The 24129-nt window shown below is 47.4% G+C and overlaps 1 protein-coding gene across 24 annotated transcripts in view; it reads left to right on the forward strand.

The window, feature by feature from the left end:
* The window catches only part of SSPO (SCO-spondin), a 99517-nt gene that overhangs the window by 41823 nt on the left and 33565 nt on the right, over positions 1–24129 (forward strand). For 22 of the 24 annotated variants that reach the window (XR_003567216.1, XR_003567217.1, XM_027841076.1 and 19 more), the window contains 27 exons: positions 904–961; positions 1430–1609; positions 2036–2182; positions 6268–6438; positions 6592–6756; positions 8834–9013; positions 9105–9227; positions 9431–9560; positions 9732–9857; positions 10290–10381; positions 11790–11963; positions 12407–12571; positions 12969–13221; positions 14591–14637; positions 14850–15020; positions 15495–15626; positions 15939–16084; positions 16935–17029; positions 17280–17332; positions 17681–17887; positions 18042–18212; positions 18379–18458; positions 21422–21591; positions 22300–22346; positions 23057–23248; positions 23422–23592; positions 23838–24038. Coding sequence is in view for 22 of the 24 variants with exons in the window: in XM_027841076.1 (XP_027696877.1) it covers positions 904–961; positions 1430–1609; positions 2036–2182; positions 6268–6438; positions 6592–6756; positions 8834–9013; positions 9105–9227; positions 9431–9560; positions 9732–9857; positions 10290–10381; positions 11790–11963; positions 12407–12571; positions 12969–13221; positions 14591–14637; positions 14850–15020; positions 15495–15626; positions 15939–16084; positions 16935–17029; positions 17280–17332; positions 17681–17887; positions 18042–18212; positions 18379–18458; positions 21422–21591; positions 22300–22346; positions 23057–23248; positions 23422–23592; positions 23838–24038 (3847 nt within the window). In the remaining 2 variants the exon portion in view is untranslated. The remainder of the gene's footprint in view (positions 1–903; positions 962–1429; positions 1610–2035; positions 2183–6267; positions 6439–6591; positions 6757–8833; positions 9014–9104; positions 9228–9430; positions 9561–9731; positions 9858–10289; positions 10382–11789; positions 11964–12406; positions 12572–12968; positions 13222–14590; positions 14638–14849; positions 15021–15494; positions 15627–15938; positions 16085–16934; positions 17030–17279; positions 17333–17680; positions 17888–18041; positions 18213–18378; positions 18459–21421; positions 21592–22299; positions 22347–23056; positions 23249–23421; positions 23593–23837; positions 24039–24129) is intronic. The other 2 variants (XM_027841079.1, XM_027841084.1) reach the window with 2 other exon arrangements.

A 24129-nucleotide genomic window follows, 5' to 3' on the forward strand; every position in this document is an offset into this window, starting at 1 on the left:
GTAAACACCCACACTAATAGATATGTCTATACGTGATATATAGAACTATATACACAAATATAATAAACATATGTGTCTGCATGTGTACATGTTACATAGAAAACCTGTGCATGTACAATATATGTATGTATAAAATATTATATATGTAAAACACTGTATCTGTAAAACCATATCTCTACATAAAAACACTAAGGTGGCGCAGTGGATAGAAGGCTGGGCCTGGAGTCAGGAAAACCTGAGTTCCAATCCAGACACTTATTATCTGTGTCACCCTAGGCAAATCATTTAACCCTGTTTGCCTCAGTTTCCTCATCTGCAAAATGGGCTAGAGAAGGAAATGGCAAACTACTCCAGTATCTTTGCCAAGAAAACCTCAAATGGCATTGGACGTGACTGAAATGACTGAACAACAGCAGCAACCTATCTCTATGTGTATATATGGATATATGTACATATATCTACATGTATATGTATGTACGTGTGTGTATGCCCACACACATATTTTAGTGTTGAAAAGGTAGTTGAGAGGTATCGCACCAGTTTAGAGGAGAAAGTAGATATGTCCTAGAGAACAGTGGAAATAGGTCCCCGTAACTTTCCTGTGAGTCTCCTCAGGGCAGGGTGCCTTTCCTGGCCAGAGGTGGGCTAGCTGATGGTGTTGACTGACTCAGGTTAGGCTAATTTTCATGTGTCTTCCTGGTTTGGGACAGAAGCAGTGATGCATAAGAAGGATAAGTGACTTGGGTGGGGGTGAGCAGTGAGACCATAGAGATGGGGAGATTACTCCTTAGGGCTTCTGATCAGAATGGGAGGGGTATAGACACACCAGCCCATGGACACATGGACAATGGGAGAACTGGAATCAGGGCCAGGATTTGGGGGTTGAACTTTTTTTCTTCCTAGGGTCCATTGGATACTGAAGCCTGGAAACCTGGACAGGGATCACCTATCCCCACCATAGGTAATAATGATGGCTTTTGTTATAGTGGTTTCTAAAAAATGCTTAAATTAATTGCTTTATTTTGTTTATGACATTACCTTCATTTCCAAACCTATCTCCCCATCTTCATCAAGGAAATTATCCTTTACAACAAAAACTAGATAAGAAAAAGGAGATGGGAAAAGCAGTTCTAATGCTTTGTTGTGCTGAGTACAGTATATCATTTGGCTCTCACCACAATCCTATGAGACAAATGCTATTGTTATCCTTATTTTTATAGAGGAGTTAAGTGACTTGCCCAGGGTCATACAACTAATTATCTGAGGTTAGACTTGAACTCAGGTCCTCCTAACTCCAGGCCACTGCTGGATGCACTGAGTCTCTTAGCTAACCCAAAGCAACTGTCCCTCAGTTCCTTTCTTCCTGGGGTTTAAATGTTTCCTTGCAGGGGTCCCAGCCTGGCTAAACTCTTGTCTTTGCTTATCACAGGGACAGAACCAGGCCTTAGCCCCCTCCCAGAAGGAACTTTTCCAGCTTCTGAATCTCCCTACCCAAGTACAAAGGAGCCAGTACCTGAGTCCCTCACCCCCTTGCCACCAGGGGCACAGCCGCTTCCGCCCAAAATTGCTGCAGTGACTGTGCTCACCCCGCATACTCTGCCTACCATAGGTAATGCTAATTTCTTGTGTTGGTACAGGCATCATGGCAACAGTGGCCCAAATTTGTATGATGTTTTCATGTTTACAAAGTGCATTCATAAACATGATCTCATTTGCTCCTCACAATAAGTAGGTGGGTGGACATTATTCCCATTTTGTAGATGATGAAACTGAGGGTCTGAGAGGTTAGATGACTTGCCCAAAGTCTCACACTTAATAAATGGCAGAAGCAAGACTGGAATTAGTTATTTCCTGATTCCTGATCCCAGGATCCTGTGTCCTCCAAGATGATCAGGAAGGAGAGAGGGTGAAGATAGGGACAAGCTGGGCACTTGACCCCACTGAAACCCTGGACACAGGATGGTTGAAGGGAAGTAGTGAGTAAGGGAGGTGGCTCCTGCTTGCAGACTGAATGGGACCGGCTTGATGCCCACAGGTTCAAGCACTACTCGGTGGTCACCCTTCCCTCGAGTGCTGTGTAGCCCAGACCAGGTTCCCTGTGAGTTCCTAGGTTGTGTGGACCCCAAACAGGTGTGTGACGGGCAGGAGGACTGTCTCGATGGCTCCGATGAACTGCACTGTGGTAATCATGGGCGACTGGGGGGGAGGGGTAAGGGATGGGAGTTAGGGACAGGCAAAATTTTTTTTTTCAAAACCTTTGCAGAAAATAAATTTTCTTTCCAAAACCTGGGACCGCATGACTGGTACTAGACTGTAAATTCCATGAAGGCAGGTACTGGGGCTTATCTGCACACAGTAGGCACTTAATAAATGATTATCAAGTGAATGAATACATTTGTAGGCTAGTGTAGATGTGAGAAAGAAGGTCAAGAGTTCTTTTCTCATATTCATCTTTCGGAGAAAGGGAATGGCAAATGATCCAGATTGGGATGAGCTAGCTAGAGAAAAAGAAACCTGAAATGAAAAGGAGTTGGCTGGCTATAGCCTGCCTTATAGTGTGCTCATGATATTGATGATGATGATGATGATGATGATGATAACAGACACTTACATAGTGCCTACTATGTGCCAGGCACTTTATAATTATTATCTCATTCTATCTTCACAACAACCCTGGGAGGTAAGTGCTATTATTGTTCTCATTTTACAGGTGAGGAAACTGAGGCAGAGGTTAAGTGACTTGCCCAGGGTCACATAGCTAGTAAAAGTTTCAGGCTGGATTTGAGTTCTTCCTGACTCTGTCCAGAACTCTAGTCAGTATTCATTCATTCAACTATTTATTGAGCACCTGCTACTTATAAGGTGCTTTGTACCATAGTAGATTCTTAGGAAGCCTGGAAGCTAAAGGGTTGATCACAGCCACAAGATATTGCTGAGGAAGCTGTCGTAGCATAATAGACTCACAGAATGTCGATGCTGGAAGGGACCAGAGAGATATGATGAAAACAGCTCAGGATCTGAAATCAGAAGTCCAGTGATTGAATTCCTGGCTGTGTGACCTTGGACGAGTCACTTCAACCCAATTCAATTCCATGTTTACTAAATGTTCCTAGGTAAAGGCATTGTGTTAGGTTCAGGGGAGATAAAGACAAAACTAAAACAGCCACTGCCCTTCAGGAGCTTCCATTCTATTGAAGGGAATACAAAAGGTCCATAGATAAGTCACTAAATAGAATAGACAAAGATAGATGATACATTTCAGCCTGAGCTTTGAAGCCTGAATTCTCTGAGGCCAAGGGGAGTCCAGGTATAAGGGACAAATGGCTTACACGAAGACAAAGAGGAGGGAGATGGAATGTCACGTACAGGGAATAAATAGCCAGCTGGAAGGCCAGTTTGACTGCAATGGAGAATATGTGACAAGACTAGAAAGGTAGGTGGGAACCATATTGTGGAGAGCTTTACGTTCTAGGCTAAGCATTTTGTGTTTGATACCAGAAGCTATTAAAGATTAAAGCTACTTTAATGGCATTGAAGATTTTTGAGTAAGGGAGTGACATGGACAGATTTGTGTGTTAGAAATATCGATTTGGAAGCTGTGTGGAAGATAGATTGGAAAGGAGAGCCTGGAAGTGGGAAGACCAATTAGGAGGCTATTGTAGTTGTCCAGACCAGTGATGAGGGTCTAGCTGTGTGACCCTGGGCAAGTCACTTCACCCTTTTTGCCTCAGTTTCATCATCTGTAAAATGAGCTGGAGAACAAATAGCAAACCACTCTTGTATCTTTGCTGAGAAAGTCTCAAATGAGGTCACGGAGAGTTGGACATGACTGAAAAACAACTGAACAAATGTTTGTAAGTAGAGAGATGGGGATGGACACAAGAATGAACAATATCCAGCAGCTGATAGGCTTTGGGAAAGACAGTCGTAATGCATAGAGAAAAGTTATGCATTACTCTAAGGTTATAAATCTGGGTGAGCAGAAGAATGGTGGTGACCTCAAGAGAAATAGGAAAGTTTGGAGGGGGACAGGTTTTTGGGAAAATAAAATGAATTTTATTTTGCACATGTTGAGTTTGAGATGTCTAAGATCTGAGTGGAGATATCTAGTAAGCAATTGATGTGGTATTAAAATTCAGGAGAGAGATTCAGATCAGATACATAGACTTTGGAGTCATCTGCATAGAGATGATAATAGAGGTCACTAAGGGAGAGAGCACCGGGCCTGGAGTCTGGAAGACCTGAGTTCAAATCTGGCCTCAGGCACTTACTACTTGTGTGATCCTGGGCAAGTCACTTTACCCTTTCTGCCTCAGTTTCCTCATCTGTATAATGAGGCAGAGAAGGAAATGAGAAACCACTCTAGTATCTCTGCCGAAAAAACCCCAAATGTGGTCACGAAGAGTCAGACATGACTGGACAACAAAAGGGTGTAGGGAGAATAGAAGAGGGTCCAGGACAGAGCCTTGGTGGCAAGTAGGGGCAGGCCACACTTGAAAGATGGGAGCAAGATGTTGCTTCAGCAAAGGAGATGGAGAAGATCAGGCAGACAGGTAGAAGGAGAATTAAAAAACAAACAAAGCAAACCAAATAACATTAAAGCAGGTGAGGAAGGAGAGAGCATCCAGGAAGTCAAGATGTCAAAAGCTGCAGAGAGGTCCAAAAGCCATTGGAGTTAGCGTTTAACACATTACTGTTAACCTTGGAAAGGAGTTGAGGTGAGCGGGGTCGCAAGCCAGATTGCAATAGATTGAGAAACAAGCAGGAGGCTTCTGACTCTACCTAAATCTCATGATTTGCATAGAACAATGGAAAATGCTGCATTTGTTATAGTCAGAGGACCTGACTCTGAATCTCAGCTCTGATACTTACTACCTGTGTGCTCTTGGGCAAGTCTTTGTTTCTCTGGGCCAGCTGTCAAGAGAGGAGTTGGACTAGATAATTTCTTAAGTCCGTTCTAGTTTTAAACCTCTGATTATTTTAAATCCTAAGAGAATCTGAGGTCCTGAGAAGTCATAGCAACCAGAGCCCAGTGGATGGCAGCAGAAAGCCGTAAGCCAAGTTACTGCTCAGGTCAAGAGCTTATTTTCTTCATTGGACAAGAGCCAGTTTAGGGCAGAGAAAAATGAAGTTACAGAGACAAGTTGTTTCTTAACAATGAGGGACACCAAGTCTGAGGACAGGGCTTGGGGCTTCTAACAAGACCAGAAGGACAGGCCTGAAAGGCAGAATTTGTATATGGAGGACAGAGCAAGCTGGAATGTAAATCTGAGATGCAGAGTGGTTGTGCACTATTGCCACCTTTTCACCTTTGCCCTGCTGTTTCTGGTAATGTAAGGGGCTCAGCCTTTCTGGGCCCTTGTACCTGGGTTGGGTTTCCCAGGTGCCCAGACACTGTCTAGTCAGAAGAGGGATGTACTGAAACTGTCTAGTCAGAAGAGGGGTTGCTGCATACAGCTTTCCTGATGATTGGCATTAGAAGTGTAGAGATGCTGCCCAGTCAGGAGAAGGGATGCACAGAGCTCATCCAATCAGGGCAAGAGTTTGACCATTCAAGAAGAGAGTATCCATGGGCCCACTAAAGGATAAAAGGATAAGGGCCATGGAGAGTCTGGCTTGCTGTATATTATGGGTTCTTTTTTGTCCTGATCCAAGGATTCTTGACTTTTTCTGTGTGACACAAAACCCTTTGGCAGTCTGATGAAAACCGTAGATAGACTCAGAATAATTTTAAAAAATAATTGAATTAAATAATTTTAAATAACTGAAGGAAATGCTGAACTTCAATGAGAAGTTAGAGAAAATGAAGATTTGTCTTTTCTGTCCAAGTTCATGGATTGGCTGTGGAATCTATCCACTGATCTGTTGGGGGTTCATAGACCCTAGGTTAAGAATTCCTGCTCTAGCCTCTCAAAAAACACAATCAGAACTCTAAACACATTCAGAGTCAGTGTTGACCAAGAAAAACATCATTCAGTTTCCAAAGGTGTATCACAATATTCTAGTAAGTGCTTAATAGATCTTTTTCATCTGTTCATTCACTCACTCACACACATACATAATTTGGCACGTGGTACATGGAAAGGAATCTAGGAAGTTGAGCTGATCCTTAGTCAAGATAATTTTTCTGGAGAAGAACAGGGTTCCTAGGTCTTATTTCAGCCAGCCCCGTGCCTAACAGGTTGGAAATTTAGCTGAGTAGGTGGGGACTGTAGCAGAAATGCAAACAGATAACCGCTGTCCTTTTCCACTTTGCTTCATGGGTAGTGAGACCCTCACCCTTTGTGGTGCCCATGGCCACACAGCCCACCTTGCCAGCCATGGGGGCTGTCTGCTCCCCCAAGCAGTTGAGCTGCCGCAGTGGCGAGTGTCTCCCTGCTGACCGTCGCTGTGACCTGCACCCTGATTGCCAGGATGGCTCTGATGAGGATGACTGTGGTATGGGAACCCTTGGGCAGCTGGGGTGGGGGGAGGAGCTAGCTCTGGGTAGTACCCTGGGAGCCTCTTAATGCTGGACCTCCCCCTGATGCCTCTGTCCATAGGCCTTCTTCTTGGTTCCGATGCTGTCCCTATTTCCCTTCCCCCCTTTAGTGGACTGCATGTTGGCGCCCTGGTCTGGCTGGAGCAGTTGCAGTAGAAGCTGTGGGTTGGGGGTGACCTTCCAGCGGAGGGCCCTGCTTCGAGCCCCGCTGCCTGGCGGTGGCTGTCCTCAAGAAGAGTTCCAAAGTCGCTCCTGTTTCTTGCAGGCCTGCCCAGGTAATCCTGGTGTGTGGGTTCCTAGTAAGGAAATTCCCTTCCCATGCAGGTTACCCTGGCTGCTGAGGAAGCCCAGGGTCATGATCCTCCCTCCACCCAGGGTTCATAGGATTTGGGACTGGAAGGGTGCACAAACCCTTCAATTTACAGATGGAAAAACTGAGGTGCAGAGAGGTCACCCAGATGCCCAAGGTCACCCAGATGACCCCAGGATCCAACATCTCACTGGAAAATGTCCTCTTTAGGAGGCTCACCGCACTGAGAATCTTGGAGGATTGGGCTCTTTGTAACACCACCACAACCCTCTTTCCTGGTCAACCTAATCTTATGCTCTCAACCAGGACTTCCCATGGGGAATAGATATCTTTTTCTTGTGAAACCCAGGGAAAAGTCTTCTTTTACCTTTCTTCATTTGCTGCCACCACCAGAAATGTCCACCAGAGGGCGATGTGGCCTTGCTGCAGTTCTAGAGGACGGATCCCAGCCGGCCCATTCCTCTTTGCCCTTTATTGGCCTCCCTCATCTCACCCTCCCAGCCCATCATAGGTGGTTTTTTTTTTTTTTCTGAGTATTTACTGTTGACAAAAGAGGAGAATGAAACAAGAGGAGACCCGGTAAACCCTTAAAGAGTGTCTGCCTTCCCCCCAACCCCAATATCCCTACCAGGCTCTTTTGTTAATTAAGGTCCCATTCTCCTAGATTCTAGAACTTCTCCAGACAACAACGAACATTTATTAATTGTCTGCAAGACAATTAGATGAGACTCGGCCCCTGGCCTCCTGGAGTCTATTAGGAACATAAAACACATGCGGAGATAACTTAGCACACGGTATTACCTGATAAATGCCTTAATATCCCTTTGAGGAGGTCTTCGGATCACAGTTTTAGATCGCAAATGCTGCCTAGCCCAACCCCCTTTATTTTATAGATTAGAAAACTGTATCCCTGAAAAAGCTTAGGGCACTCATTCTTCCATCCTCTAAGAAGGATGAGTCTGCTGGGTATCTTCAAGCCCCTTTAGCCCTTGCCAAATAGAGACTCTAATGGGAAAGGAAGAGAGCTTGGAATCACGATGCCTGGATTTGAATTCCACTTTCTAGAATTTCAATCACGGCAGTTAGGTAGCGCAGCGGATAGAGCATTGGGCCCCAAGTCACAAAGACTCATCTCTCTGAGTTCAAATCTGGCCTCAGATGCTTACTAGCTGGGCAACTCCGGGGCAAGTCATTTAACCCTGTTTGCCTCAGTTTCCTCTTCTGTAAAGTGAGCTGGAGAAGAAAATGGCAACTCAAACTGTATCTTTCCCAAGGAAAACCCCAAATGGGATCAAGAAAAATAGGACACAACTGGAAAATGACTCAGCAGAACTCTGGTGTTTGTTATGAGTTGTGTGATGCTAGACCAATCACTTCTGTCTGAGCCTCAGTTTCCTCATCTGTAAAAACACCTGTGCTTCCTGTGCTTTGGTACCTCATGAGGTTAATTGTGAAGAAAGTGTTTGTTAACTTTAGGGAAATGTGAGTGGTTAATAGGCAGCCTGGATATTGATTCCGGGGTTTGTTTGTAGAGGAGTCCTGGCTCTGCCTTTATTTACTTAAAATCTGGGCCTCTCTGGCCTTGTGGCTGAAGGGAGTACACATAGATCAATGCTGCTGACCCCTCCTCTATTCAGGCTATCCGGATGGCCTCTCTCTTATCCTTCTGGGGTTGATTCTGCTGTTTGGGAGCTCAGGCCACTACCCAGAACACTTCAGTGAGAGTGTTCCCTACCAACATCTGCCTATGGGCTGCATGAATGTGACTGGAGCCAGTGCCCACCCACCCCCATCCTTGGCACTGCCCAACAGAATGGAGAGGACAGAAGCTACAGATACAAATCCCAGAAGGCACCTGCTTTCTCAAATGAGCTAATATTTGTAAAGTGCTTTGCACAGTGCCTGGTACATATAGGTACATAGGTGCTATATAAATGCTCATTCCTTTCACTTTTCTGAGGCCCAGAAGCCAGTTTCCCCTCCTCTGTTATATAAAGACAATCTCCATCAGTTTCTGGGCCTGTCTTCCCTTTTTTCTGCAGTACCTGGTGCTTGGACTTCATGGGGCCCCTGGGAACCCTGTAGTGCCTCCTGTGGGGGAGGCCAGCAGAGACGTTGGCGTAGCTGCACGGATCCCCCACCAAAGAATGGGGGTGCTCCTTGCTCTGGGGCACCAGAGGAGAGCCTACCCTGTGGCCTGCAGCCCTGCAGTGGTGGTACAGGTACCAGGGACAGCCTGCTGTGCTAGGAAGTTTGGGCAGCTGGGATCATTTCCGTGTTCATTCCCTGATTCCATAACCATCTGCCTCCTAGACTGTGGCCCAGACCTTGTGTATGTGAGTGCTGAGCAGTGCCAGAAGGGACTGGTGCCCCAGTGCCCACCCTCCTGCCAGGATCCTGAAACTAAGAGGAACTGTAGCACACACTGTATGGAAGGTAAGGTAGGCCTGCCTAGCTGAGAGAGTGGGCAAGGTTCACATAGACATATCCAGATCCTCTAGCTGACTGCCTGGAGCTGACTTTTCCTTTCCTACCCTACTCCCTTTCTATCTTCAAATTCTTTAGCCCTCTCTTCCCCTATTTCTCAATTCCCTCAGTTTGATACCTCTCCCATTTCTGATCATTTCCCTTACTCTTAGGTTGCCGATGCCCTCCTGGACTCCTTCTCCATGATGCCCAGTGCCTGACACTTTCCCAGTGCCCCTGTCTAGTGGGTACAGAGATGAAGCCGCCCAGAGAGTCCTTCCTGCTGGATAACTGCAGCCAATGGTGAGTGTGGGCTCGGCTGTGAGTGCCCACCCTAAGGAAGAAGTCACCATATGGGCTTGGGGTAGGGACAGAGCCAAGGTTGGCATCTCTAGGTCCTGGAAGAGGGAAATTCTATCACCCATAGTTCTCCACCTTCTTCTTATTTCTGACTCCTCTGCCTTCTTACTTTAGTGTGTGTGAAGATGGAACTCTTCACTGTGAGAACAGGGATTGTCCTGTGCCCTGTGGCTGGTCAGCGTGGTCCTCTTGGGGACCCTGTGACCACTCTTGTGGCTCTGGAACCAGGGCCAGGTTCAGGTATGTGTGTTTGTGTGTGGGGGGGGGTGGGGTGGAAAATAGGAACAGGAAAGGAAGATTAATGGGGGGGGCGGGAAGGAAGAGAATGAATGGAAGGAAGTGAAGGGAGAAGGTGAAATTGGAGTAGAGAAAGGGAGAGCTGAGAGCGTTGGAGAGGAGTTGTGTGGGTCAAAGTGAGGAGAGGAGAGTGGGTTGGGGGGAGGGATGGAATACAGTGGGGGTTGAAAAGGGGAGGAGAGACTGCTAGGAAGGAGAGTGGCAGAGAGCTGGGCTGGAGGGGATGTGAAAAGAAACTAGGGGTACAAGGAGCGAAAGAACCTCTGACCTCAGCTGAACAGAGGACTGGAGGGGTCACAAAGACACAAGAAGGTAGGTGGTGTGGAGAGAAGGGAAGACTATGGCCTTTCCTCTTCCCTTTTCCTCTTTATTCAGGTCTCCTTCCAACCCAGCGGCAGCTTCTGGAGGTGCCCCTTGTGAGGGAAATGGGCAGGAGGTGCAGGCCTGTCACACGGACTGTGGTACTGGTAAAGTCAGGGGATGGGATAGAGCACAACCATACCTTTATGGCACAATGCTATTCCATTCCATTCATATACCACAACTTGTCTAGCCGTGCCCCATCGGAGGGACCCCTGCCTTGTTTCTTGTTTTTTGCTAGGACAAGAAGAGCTGCTATAAACATTCTGATAATGGGGGTTCCGGTACTCTTTCCATTACACCACATGGCCTCTCAAGGATAGCAGAGAGAGATAGACGAGTGGAAAGCATTTAGAAGGCTGTTGCAGGGTTCCAGGTCTGAGGTTACTTGGGGCCACACTAGGGCTGTGACAGGAAAGAAAGAGCAGTTTTGAGTGAGGTTTCAAAGGACTTGGTGCCTGAGTGGATGTGAGGGATGAGGGAGAGGGCAGAATCAAAGTCAACTAGGATATTCTGAGCTTGGGAGGATGGCGGCATCCTCGACAATGCTAAGGAAATAGGAGGAGCAGCAGTTCTGGGGGAAAGGCAGGTAACAGTGGTTTTGAATAAGTTGAGTTTAAGGTGCCAGTGGGACGTCTTAGGGGAAGGTGTGTAGTGCAGGAGGGAATATCTCTCTGGAGATGGGAATTGAGGCTCTGGATCTCAAGATTAGGGGATCTTCTGCATAGAGGTAAGAGCTGGAGTCCCAAGGAGAGGGACAAGATCTTGATTTCATTGGTACGGGGAGTCCTGGGTGAGGAGACCCCCTCTGCCAATGCAGGTCAGCATCTTTTCTAGCTAGCTGGCACCGTGCATAGAATGCTGGGCCTAGAATCAAGACTTGAGTTCAAATACAACCTCAGACACCAGCTGTGTGATCTTGGGTAAGTCGCTTAACCTCTGTTTGTCTCAGTTTCCTCAATTAAAATGGGGATAATAGTAGCAGCTACTTCAAAGGCTGTTGTGAGGATCAAATGAGGTGATATTTGTAAAGCACTTAGTACAGTGGTTAGCACACAGTAGGTACTCAGTAAATGCTGGTTTTCTTTCTTCCACATTTACAATTTTAGAGAGCTGCCTGGGACATGGAGAGATTAAGTGACTTGTCCGGGGTCACACAGCCAGTATATGTCAGAGGCATCACTTAAACTTGGGTCTTCCTAGCTTAGAGGTTGGCTCTCCATCCACTACACCACAACATCCATGCTGCCTCTCAGTAATAGTAGCTACCTCTTATAGAGTTGCCTTAAGGTTTACGAAGTATTTTGCATCCATTACTCCATTTGGTGCCCAAGGAAGAGAAGAACAGAGAGCAGAGGGCAGAGGCTGAAGGAATGTCCCCTCTGGTTCTCCTGAGCCTCTTCGACTTTTCCTTGATCCCGCAGATCCCTGAAGCTTCCTCTAAACTTCCTACTCTCTCTCCCTCTCCACCTTCCCTTGACCCTCCTCACCGTGGTCTTCCTCTTTTCTCCACAGAGCTTCTGGGCTGGACTCCCTGGACACTCTGGTCCTCTTGCTCTCAGACCTGCTCTGCCCCTGGAGGACCCCCTGTCTGGCGACACCGCTCTCGCCTCTGCCCCAAGTCTGAGGGGGTAGTCTGCCCTGGGGAGCCCTCTCAAGAAGAGCTCTGCAGCCTCCCTGCATGTCCAGGTGCTTGATTATGTCCTAGGCAGAGGGATGGACAGGGGACAGAAGAGGAGAATGCGTCTGATGGGAGAAAGATATGGGGAAGGGGGTGCTGACCCTGAGGTGCTGACTCCTAGGGAGGATCGGCACATGGAAGCCACACTACCTAGCCAGGGAAGTGGCATGATGCTGAGAGGTTCCCCAGTCATTGTGCTCAGAATCCCTCTTACTCTGTGTCCCTGGGGAACCCTGGGGCCAAGGTCAGGATTCTACTGGTCCACACTTGCTGCTTCTGCCTTCAGAGGGGACAGGGTCATGGTGGAAAGAGAGAGAGAAGGAGTCTGAACTCTCCAGGATTGCCCTCCCTCTTTCTGTATTCCATCCTATTGTTTCTACATCTATCTGCTTGTTTATGTCCAAACCCCTGCTTATGTCTTCTCTGGGGGTGACCTTTTCCTTCCTGACAGTGTCTAGTATTTGGACACCTTGGGAGCCATGGTCCTCCTGCTCAGCTGACTGTGATGGGGGTATTCAAACCCGTGGGCGCAGGTGCTCTGGCTCAGTTTCTGGGATTCCTGAGTGCCAGGGGCCCCATAGCCAGACCCGAGACTGCCACACCCAGCCCTGCTCAGGTATGTAAACTCTCAGCCTTTCCCTTCACCCAACCATGGCCACACCCAGGCTAGCAAGCGTACCAACACCACCACTTAGGAGTCTACCCATCCTTCCTGCACCATCATCCTCCTGTCCCTGTTCAGGTGGATTGCCACTGTCTACTCCTTAATTTCTGAGCAGATGTTTTGTCCAACAAAATAAGAAGCTGTCCCAGTTTTCTTCATCTCTTCCCCAAGAAAAAAACCATATGGGCCCATTTTCAAAGGGCCTGGCAATAGGGCTAAATGTCCAAGGGCTCAAGCCCTTGGGAAATACCAGAAGACCGTGTCCCCTCCCCTTAGGCACAGGCCCCAGTGCCCTCCGATAGGGTCCTGATAGTGGGTAACCCTCTTTTTCTCTCTTGTTTGGTACTAGCCCATTGTCCTGAGGGCATGGTATTCCATTCCAAGGAGCAATGTCAACAGGAGGGAGGGCCATGCCCACGGCTGTGCTTGGCACAGGACCCAGGTGTGGAATGCATGGGCACCTGTGGCCCTGGCTGTACCTGCCCTCCTGGCCTCTTCCTGCACAACACCAGCTGCATGCCCCTTAGTGAATGCCCCTGCCAGCTTCATGGGCAGCTCTATCCACCTGGGGCTGTGGCCCGCCTTGACTCCTGCAACAATTGGTAGGTTACTTCTGGCCAGAGCCAGTAAGGCATTGAAGGGTACACATTGGGAGAAAGTGAAGGGCAGGGTCTCAAAAAACAGGTTATATAATGTGAGTGTAAAGGCTGTACCTCAGGACTATAGGCCAGGATGAATCTATTTAGCTCTCCTGGGGATTCCAGAGCCAATCCAAGGGATCCTTTCCCTTGGTCAAGGGCTTTTTTCTTTCACTACTTTCTGATGATCACTGATCACTGAACCGTTAACGCAAGGTAAGGAGCCTCCTGGCACTCCCTGTGCCAGTCCTACTTGGATTGCTAGGTCAGAGACCAGCTGCAGTCATTCCCAATTGCCTCTGCCCTCTTCCTTTGCTGCTGCTATTGTCATAAGGAGATGCCTGATTTTAGGCACTTTTCTTTTGGACTCCTGCTGACACTCACTACCCCAAAACCACAAGCATGCATCATGGAAGGGGCTTATTTACAAGGGAAAGAGAATGTGAAAGTTCAGAAATAATATATCAGGATAGGTCATTGGGAGCATGAATGGAGGGAAATTATCCAGTCTCTTAAATTATTAAGTCTGGTGTACTTAAGTTCTTCTAAAAGAGGAGTCCTTGGGCTTTCTTGTGTCCTGGACCCCCCTGGAAATCTGGTGAAGCCTCTGAACCCCTTCTCAGAATAGCGTTTTTAAATAAATAAAATAAAAAACATAGGACTATAAAGGACCCCAATTGTATTGCAAGAGTGATCAAAATTTTTTTTTTTAAGTTCATGGATCACAGGTTAAGAATCCCCATTAAAACTTTCTAGTTAATGATATTTCCCCACGTGGTCCTAGCTCAGTGTATGATCTGAGGATATGTCCGTTTCTTTTCTCTACCTCCCCCTTCCCCATGAAAAGGTGATATCTTCTACACTAGACAATGACCCTATCCCTGCCAAAGGCTTCAGCGTTTGGGTATTCTGGATGGGACTCATTGGTTTATTCTCCAACCCTCCACATCCCTCTTAGCCAAATAGAACGTTACCTAATTGCAACACAGGATTTATAACGGTCCTTCCATTCCTACCTGCCCTTTCCTGCCCCATCTAGGGAAAATATGGAAATAAAAATAGGTAAATATGACGGTATTTCCATCACCTAAGAAATAGAAGGATTAACACAGGTTAACCTCAGATCGTACAGAGGACTATCCAGTTCCTTTCAGTTGGCTGAGAGGTGGACGAGGCATGGGCTGCTGGGTCTATCTACGTGGTTACTCTCCCCACACCTTCAGTGGGTCTGATAACTTTTAGGTAACAGACTTGATTAGGTAAGGGAAAGGAATAAGCATTTCTTTGGGGCTGGGCTGGGTCTCACGCTGCCTCCTTTCTTTTCCTTTTCTAGCACATGCATCTCTGGAGAGATGGAGTGCGGCACTGAGTCTTGCCCGGGTACTTTTGTGTCTCCTATGTTTGTTGGTGAGGCAGAGGTGGGGTGGGTCCTAAGTGGTGAGCAAAGGAAGCTGGCGTGGACCCTGCCATGTTTAAAGTGCCACACACACCCCTCCCCCAGCTTCTTCAAGACTGTGACTTGTTGGTTATTGAATGGTTGGGGCTTGAATGGGGGAGGGGGAATATGACTCTTGATCTACCTGCCCTGACAGTGGCCTGTGGATGGAGCCCCTGGACCGCATGGAGTCCTTGCAGCCGAAGTTGTAATGTGGGCATACGACGACGTTTCCGGGCAGGCACAGCACCCCCAGCTGCCTTTGGAGGTGCTGAGTGTGAAGGTCCCAGTGTAGAGGCTGAATTCTGCAGCCTACAGCTATGTCGTGGTGAGAGAGAGGCCTGGAACCCTATGACCTGTTCCCCAGGAGGCACTCCCTTCTCAAGATTTCCTTAGGTTTTCCTTGATACATCCTCAAGAGATTCTACCTAGTGGACCTACCCTAGACACTCCAGGATAGACCTTGAAAATTCCCTTATAAGACACCTCTCCAAGAGGCCTCCTTAGAGGAGAGACAATAGGGAAAAAGTCACTGCACTTCTGGGCCTCATTTTTATCATCTGTGAAATAAGCACATTAGACTATGTGATCTTTAAGGTCTCATACAACTCTAAATCCAGTTATATCATGTGACATTTATGATTTCCAGAAGAATTCCCTTTGAGAAATTGGGAGGTGACATGAAGGCTTTTGTGCAGGCCCTGGGTTCTTGCTGTCTAGGTAGGGAATGAGGTGGATCACCCCAAGAATATGTAAGTCACACTATGGGGGAATGCTGGAATGATTCTTATCCCATCTCTAGGCCCTGGGATGGAATGGGGTCCATGGTCTCCCTGCTCTGTACCCTGTGGTGGTGGTTACAGGAATCGGACCAGAGGCAATGCCCCTCATAGCCCAATTGACTTCTCTACCTGTGGTCTGCAGCCTTGTACTGGTGAGGGCCATCTTAGATTATGGCTTTTTTCGGTGGAATTCCCTCCTCCTAGGTTGAAGGTTGGGACTAGGGTCACTGTTGCTATCTCCCCTTCCAGAATGATCCCCTCTTCCCCCTAGACATATCCCTCATCACCACCTAGGTGAGACCCCTCTGTTTCTCTAGTCATCCTAGACCTCTCTTTCCATCTCAAGAGCTTGGTACATTCTTTAGGTAGAGGGGCCCTGGATGGGGAGAGCTGATAGATTTAATTCAATTCAATACACTTTTGTGGAAAGACTGAGGCTGGGCTTAGTAGTTTTGTGTCCCCAGGGCCGGTGCCTGGAGTATGTCCAGAGGGAAAGCAATGGCATGATTGTACTGAGGGCCCAGCCACCTGTGCAGAGCTTGGCACCCAGGAAAATGCCAATGGAACCTGCCACCCTGGCTGCTATTGTCCCCCTGGGACCCTCTTGTTGGTAAGCACTCCTTGCTGGGGCATTGAGAAATAGGAGACACTTGGGAGCACCTGAAACAGGCGAGGGGAAATGAGGCGAGACAGATGGCACTGGAAGTGGGGCAGAGCAGAGCTGCTGAAGGTAGCTGCTACCTAGGAGGCAGCATGGAATAATGGAATGATCACTGGGCTAGGAATAAGAAGATCTGAGTTCTAACCTAGGCTCTGCTGTAACTAGCTGTGTATCACAGGACAAGTGACAATCTCTTTGGAGGCTACCTTATCTATAAAATGAGTTATCCATCCATCCATCCATCTATCTGTCTATCTGTCTGTCTGTCTATCTATCTATCTATCTATCTATCTACAGACAGGCAGACAAGATGTTTGCTAAGGCTCCTTGCAGCTTTAAAATAGTTCTTTGATTCTAAGTTGTCAATACATGTTTGCTGAGCCCTGGATTTAGATCTCTAGGGAAGATAAGGCAAAGAAAGGATAGGTGGTCTGAATCCTTAAGGAGTGTATGTTGAATCTCTGGGAAGCCAAGACACATACACATGCAGTAGTTGTAGCGTAGTAGAAGGCAGTAGGTAGACCCTTATGAGCTGGAGTTGGTCAGGGAAGGCTTCCTGGAAGGGGTGGGACCTGAAGCGAGATGGATTTGGAGAGATAAAAGTGGACAGAGCTTAGATCTGAAGGTGCTGGTGCTGGGGGCATAGAGAAGGGCAGAGCTGAGATGGATGTGGTAGGGGAATTTAGGTGGGTCGGTCAGGCAGTTCTGGGAGTCAAAGAGCCCCAGTAGCAAAATGGAACGAAGGTAGGTCAGGCTAAACCAGAAGTCAGAAAAGTGCCAATGAGCCTATTTATTTCAGAACAACATATGTGTGCCTCGCCAGGATTGCCCTTGTACCTATGGTGGGCACCTGTACCCTGCTGGCAGCATTGTCCTCCAGCCCTGTGAGAACTGGTGAGGCCTCTATTTCTCTCTCTCCATGGCCCCTTGAGGACCCCAGTTTCCTCAATCTCTTTCTACTGCCAAGGACATCACATCAAAGGCAGGGGGTGGGCAAAGGGCTTGGCTAGGCCAGATGGCTCATGCTTGAGCAGAGAAACCTTGGTTTCTCGTATATGGGCCTATCATACTCCTTCAGGACTGAGAATGAGTCTGTCCTGTCTTTCTATTCCCTTCTCTCATTTTACTCCCTTTCTCCTCCCAGCTCCTGTGTCTCTGGGCTCATCACCAACTGTACCTCCCGGACATGTGAAGAAGGCAAGCACACTCCTTCTCCACTGCCACTATGGGGGGAGGGAGGGAGAAGTTGCTAAAAGGAGGTGATGGGCTAGATGAGCTCTAACATTCTCTAACATCTAGTTCAAACATTCCTTGAAACTTTGCTTCTAAAGGTGGGGCCATAATCAGTCAGTCAATCAATAAACATTTATTAAGTGTCTACTGTGTGCTAGGCATTATGTTGAACATTGGAAGCACCCGTGGAGTTGGGAGGGTTTAATAGTGGTAGAGGTTGAGAAATGAATTATCTGGTTTTTGTCCAAATGACATTTTTAGTATCCTCACCCCACCAGTGCCCCTAAGGCCAATGCCCTCTTTCCTCACCAGATCGAGCCACATGGACACCATGGACCCCCTGGAGTGAGTGCTCAGCCTCTTGTGGTCCTGCCCACCGTCATCGGCATCGTTTCTGCCCCAGGTCTCTCCACCTGAAATCCTCCAACAGCATGCTTCTTATCTCAACAACTTCCCTTCCCTTTCTTTGCCATGGGCCAGAGGCTGAAGAGGAGCCTTGCATCCTGTCCCCCTGTGACCGTAAGCCCCCTTTTACACTTACCTAGGCCTGGTATCTACTGTGTTCCTTCCTGAACCATTTCCCTGTGCCTTTTGTGGCCTCAACTAATCCTCCCTGTGTCCCAGCTGAGCGCCTTCCTCCTGGCTCCCAACCCTCTATTCTCTACTCTCACAGGTTCAGGAGGCTGGGGCCCATGGGGCCCATGGTCAGCCTGCAGTCGGACCTGTGGGGGAGGCCTTCGGAGCCGGGCACGACTCTGTGACCAACCTCTGCCCCAGGGCCTCGGTGACTACTGTGAGGGCCCTCATGCTCAGGGGGAGACCTGCCAGGCACTGCCATGTCCAGGTACCTATCTACACCTAGGGGAGGGATGGAAAGGACCCGGGAAGTATTATCTGTCAGGCTGAAGAGGGAGAGAGAACTGGGAGCCTGGAGAGGGAGGGAGCTAGAGAGAAAGAAGAACTGGGAAATGAAGACAAAAGGGGCTTCCTGGCTTGTCCTGTATCCTCAGGGTCCAACTGCAGCGCTATCCCTGGTGCTGAATTCAGTCACTGTGGCCCTCCTTGCCCCAGGTCCTGTGATGACCTTGCTGTGAGTCAAGTTCCCGCCTACCCCACTGTGCCTTCTCTTCTTCTTTGGCCTTTCACCCCTGCCTTGGGGGGCTCTCACATTCTTAGCATGTAGGACCTGAGTGTGGTGAGGCCTGCTCATTCCTGACTTTCTGGGCTTCCCTTAATGCACTTCTTTATTGCTACTACTCAGTGATCTTTCTTGCTTCCAAGAAACTGTCTTTGGGGTCTCGGCTTCCTTCTTTACTAGTCCACCTCTCGTCTACCAGGTCCAGTGTAGTCTAGATGGGCAAGGCAATGAGATCAACTCACATTTATAAAGTACTTTTTAAGGTTGACAAAGCACTGGACTGTCCTTACCACAACTGTGTGAGATTGGTGGTACAAGTGTTTCTATTCCCATTTTATAGACAATGAAGTCAAAGGTCAAAGTGACTTATTTATGGTCGCACAGCTAGGAATGACTGGAACTGAGATTGGAGATTAGAATGTGAGCTCCTTGAGGACAGGGCCCATGTTTTTTCCTTTCTTTGCATCCCCTAGTTCTTAGCCTAGTGCCTGGCACATTTTTGTTGTGGTCCAGTCATTTTAGTTGTGTCCAACTTTTCTTGACCCTATTTGGGGTTTTCGTGGTAAAGATACTGGAGTGGTTTGCCTTTTCCTTCTCCAGCTTATTTTATAGATGAGGAAACTGAGGCAAACAGGGTTAAGTGATTTGCCCAGGGTTACACAGCTAGTAAGTGTCTGGATTTGAACTCTGGTCTTCCTGATTCCAGGCCTGGAACTTTTCACTGTGCCACCCAGCTGCCCTACTATGTGCCTGGCACATAACAGGCACTTAATAAATGTTGTTGACTGACTGACTATGGTCCCACCTTAGAGCTCTTGTTAAAACTTCAAGGGAAAACTGTAGGCTCTCAAAGTGCTCAGTGGTGGTCAGTAGTTGTGAAAGAAACTGGATCTTTTTGAATCTACATATCTTAGTCAATCAGAATCACCTAAAGACATTTCAGCATCCATCCAATGCAGAGCTCCTTTCCTAGCCCTATGATGAGGGTACAGAGGCAGCATGGTACAGTAGATAGAGGTTAGGAGTCAAGGAGATATAGGTTCATATCTTGCCTCTGACACTTAACTAGCCTGATCACAGACTAGTCATTCAGGTTTTCTAAATCTCAAGTCCCAGATCCGAAAATTGGAGATATAGTGCCGGTTACAGCTACTTCACTGGTTGTTGTGTGTCTCAGATGAGATAATGTTGTGGATATAAAAATGCCTGGTACTATTCTCCCACAAGCTCCACCTAGACTCCATCCTCTGGTTTCTGCATCTAATTTATTTTTCCCTCTTTGGAATCCTCTCCTGCTTCCCATTGAAACTATCAGCACAGCTCTCTCACCTTGTCCTTACTTCTTCCTAGGTCCCAGGTTCACTGGCTTTTGGATTAAAAACTGCCCTGTTGGTACACACACCTCTTCAACATAAGCTGGTGACCTTCCCCAGCTATCAGGCTAGGAAACTCTGACCTTCTACTTTCCATTCTTAGCTTAGTTTGCTTGACTACAAAATGAAAAGGTTGGATTAGATAGTCTCAAAGATCCTTTCTAGCTCTGTGTCCTTATAAGGTTTTTTTTTTTTTTTGATAACGGTCCTCTGGCCTGCCTGCCCTTCAAAGACATCTTTATTCCTAGTCCAATTATCATTCTCCCTGACTCTCAAATATATATATATATAAATATATATGTGTGTATATATATATATATATAAATATATATGTGTATATATATATGTATATACATGCCTTCTCTCAAAATGGAGAAACATTCTCTCCCACTTACTGTTCTAATTATTACTCTTTGAAAAGGGAAGCTTACTTGTTTTCCTTTTTAAAAATCCCAAGCCTATGGCCAGTGCAGGAATTTGTTTTGCTTGACTCTGAATGTTTGTAATAAGGACCTTGCTTTCTCAAGGTGGGGAGGGAGAGAATGTACACCTGAAAACAAAATTCAATGAAAAAAAACACCCCACCCCTCCTTCCATGATTATAAAACAAAAAGAATATAATTTATATATTTTTTATTTAAAAAATTATGGATGCCTTTTGATTTTCTATCACATTAATTTCTGAATATGCTCCCCCCTCTTCCTGTCTCATGAGCCTTCTCTTTCAATAAAGATTAAAAAAGAAAAAGAAAAAAAAGCTTAACAAAACCAACCAGCATATTGACTACATCTGGCAGTATATTCAATGTAGAGTAAACATAGAAATAGGAATTTTGTTGAAGAGGCAGTGTATTTAGTAGGCAGAGGCTTTGGAGTCAGGAAGTCCTGGATTTAGTCCTGCCTCTGACACATACTGTCTGGGTGACCTTGGGCACATCACTTAATCAATCTCTTAGTATCCCACACAGCTTCCTAAGATTACAATGCTGTGTTCAGTTGTGTTTGAATCTTTGTGACTCTGTGGACCATACTGTCCATGGGTTTTTTTGGCAAAGATACTGAAGTGGTTTGTTATTCCCTTCTCCAGTAGATTAGGGCAAACAGAGGTTAAGTGACTTGCCCTGGGTCACACAGCTAGTATTTGAGTCTGGGTTTGAACTTTGGCGTTCCTGACTCCAGGCCCAGTGCTATATCCATTGAGCCATCTAGCTGGCAAAAGTTACAAGGTACAGACCCAATGTGCATTGCAGAGGGAGTTTCTACACTGAGAATTCCCCATACCATGAAATCACAGGTCCATATTCCTCCATCCTCTACCAAAAACTTTTTTCCTCTTCCTTTTCCATTCTTTTTTTTCCTTCTTTCTGCTTTTCTTCCCATCTTCTCACACCCCCATTCATCACCGAGTCCTCCACCTGTCTCCATGACCAGCTCCTAGCCCATGCCTGTGTCTGCCTTCATGCCCTTGACCTCTCACCATTCTCCTTTCCCCTTCCTGTGTTCCTGCTGACCCATGACCTCTTCCATCTCCTGTGCTACCAGCACTGTGTGTGGCACTGCCAGCCAGGCTGTTACTGCCCTCGGGGCCAGGTGCTGAGCACGGATGGCACTGCCTGTGTGGATCCAAGCTATTGTGGCTGCCTCGACCTGCTGACTGGAAAGCGGCATCAACTGGGCTCCATATTGACACGACCTGATGGCTGCAATGAGTGGTGAGGGCCGGGGCATGGGCCAGGAGGAGAGCAGGGTAATAATAACAACAGTAGAAGCTCACAGGACATTAGCTCTGTGTGGAACTATATTTTTCAAAGACCTTTTATGTCTGATTTATCTCATTTGATGCTCAAAACAATCCCATGCAGTTATTATTCCCATTGACACAAGAAGACACTGAGATTTATAGGAGATAAGTGACTTTTTCAAGGTCACACAGTGAGGTAGTGGGTAGGCTAAATGACTCATTTATTTGTATTTTTAAATGAGGAGAGGGAGGGAATGTCACATACTTTCTGATATGGGAAAATGTGTTATTTCTAGATATAGCCACATGGTGGTGCAATTTATTAGTTTTTTCAGACCCTTGAACGCAGAGAAAAGACCTAACAGTGGGCTGGGAACCACCCCACTAAGGGACAGGACCTGGGAGAGCTCACTGTCTATGGAGGGAGATGGAAGAGATGGAGAGGGGGCAGGAGAGGGATTGAGCAGGGTCAGCCATTCAGTCCTCCAGAGAGTGTCTCAGTGAAGGTTTGCCCCTTCCTCGGGAAGGTCTAGACTAGAGGCAAAGTTTGAGGGGGCCTCCTTGGGAGGAAGGGTGGCCCACTTTCCCCTCACACACAATATCGACACCTTGAGTCAAATCCTTATGTGCCATGTGTTGATTATGGCTTTGAGACTGAAATGCTGTCTCTTTCACTTAGCACCTGCATGGAAGGGAGGCTGAATTGTACTAACCTGCCTTGCCCAGGTGAGTGCCTGGTTTAGGGAAAAAAAAAAAGTCCATAAGGATAAGGGAGGACGAGGCTCAGCCACTGGGCCAGGGAGCTAGTGTGAGCCCCACCCATGCCCATCTTGTAGTGTTTAGAACTGGAAGGGGCCTTAAAAGTCATTTATTATTTATTTTTATTTTATTTTATTTTATTTTTCTTGGTGAGGCAGTCAGGGTTAAGAGACTTGCCCAGGGTCACACAGCTAGTAAGTCACACAGAATTTGAACTCAGGTCTTCCTGACTTTTTGAGGTCATTTAGTCTGATGGTCTCATTTTACATTTAGGTGTACTAGAGGCAGCGAGGTGGCATAGGGGACAGAGCGCAGAGCCTGGAGTCATAAAGACTTGAGTTCAAATGCAACCTCAACACTTACTAGCTGAGTGACCCTGGTCAAATCACTTAAGTTCTATTTGCTTTAATCTCCTGGAGAAGGAAATGGCAAACCACTCCAGTATTTTTGCCAAGAAAGCCCTGTGGACAGCACTGGTGTGCTGTGGTCCATGAGGTCATGAGGAGTTAGACACTACTGAACAACAATACTGAGGCCCAGAGAGGTTTAGGAATTTGCCCAAGGTCATACAGCTAGTAAGCTGTAGGACCCCATGTGAAACTCTATCCTCTGACTCCAAGTTCAGGGCTCTTTGCAATATTTTTTTCCACTCTTCTGCTCCTGTTCTTCCTTCATAGTACCTGGAGGCTGGTGCTCTTGGTCTGAATGGACACCATGCACCTTGCCATGTGGGGGTGAGAATCGTGCCCGATCCCGGACCTGTGCTTGTCCCTCCCCTCAGCATGGAGGGGCTTCGTGCCCAGGGGAGGTTGGAGAACCTGGCTCACAACTTCAGCGGGAGCCCTGTTCCAGACTCACTACATGTCCAGGTATTAGGCTGGGTGGGCTCACTTAGGTGTCCCAGATCTCCATTCCTTCCAACAGGGATCTAAATCCCTGGTCTGGGTATGTCTGATACCTACAATGCTCGTGATGATCCCTTGATGATACCAGTGCCTGAAATGGTCACCCTGACATAGCTATCTCTGTTCCCTTGGCACAGTGGATGGTGGCTGGAGCCCATGGGGACCATGGTCTCCTTGCAATTCTTGTACTGGGGAATCATCTCGGAGGAGGGAGTGTACCCATCCATCTGCAGAGATAGGGGGCCAGCCTTGTCCTGGGAGGCACCAGGAAAGCCAGGCCTGCCAGGACAACTCTACATATTGCACAGGTGAGGAGGACCCAACAGGGAACCTCCATTTCCAATTCCTGTTCTTTATCTCTGATCTGTGACCTCTACTCTCATTTTCATTTCTCCCCTCCCCACCCCAGCATTTTTCTCTCTTTTGTAGGATCAGAGTGTTCTTAGCCTTTCTGTCCCACCATCTCCAAGAAATGGCATAAGATCAAAGATATAGATATAGGGGGAAAGCTAGGAGTAGCAATCTTTTTAGTATGCTCATCTTTCCCCTGCAGACTGTGGGGGTGGTCAGGGACTTCTCCCTTGTGGGAAGCCCTGCCCCCGATCTTGCCAGGACCTGTCCCCGGGGAATATGTGCCATTCTGACCCATCTGATTGCCAGCCCTCTTGTGGATGTCCACTTGGCCAGCTCTTCCAAGATGGGGTCTGTGTGCCTCATGCTCACTGCCGCTGCCAGTACCAGCCCAGAGCCATGGGTCAGTTCCTCCTTCCCCTTGCTCCTTCCCTTCCACAACCAAGGGTCCAGCCCACGGTTGCAAGTGGGGAATGGAATGGGAGGGAGACAAC

The sequence above is a fragment of the Vombatus ursinus genome, unplaced genomic scaffold (assembly GCF_900497805.2).
Source record: "Vombatus ursinus unplaced genomic scaffold, bare-nosed wombat genome assembly UNPS02014852.1, whole genome shotgun sequence".
Lineage (NCBI taxonomy): Eukaryota > Metazoa > Chordata > Mammalia > Diprotodontia > Vombatidae > Vombatus > Vombatus ursinus.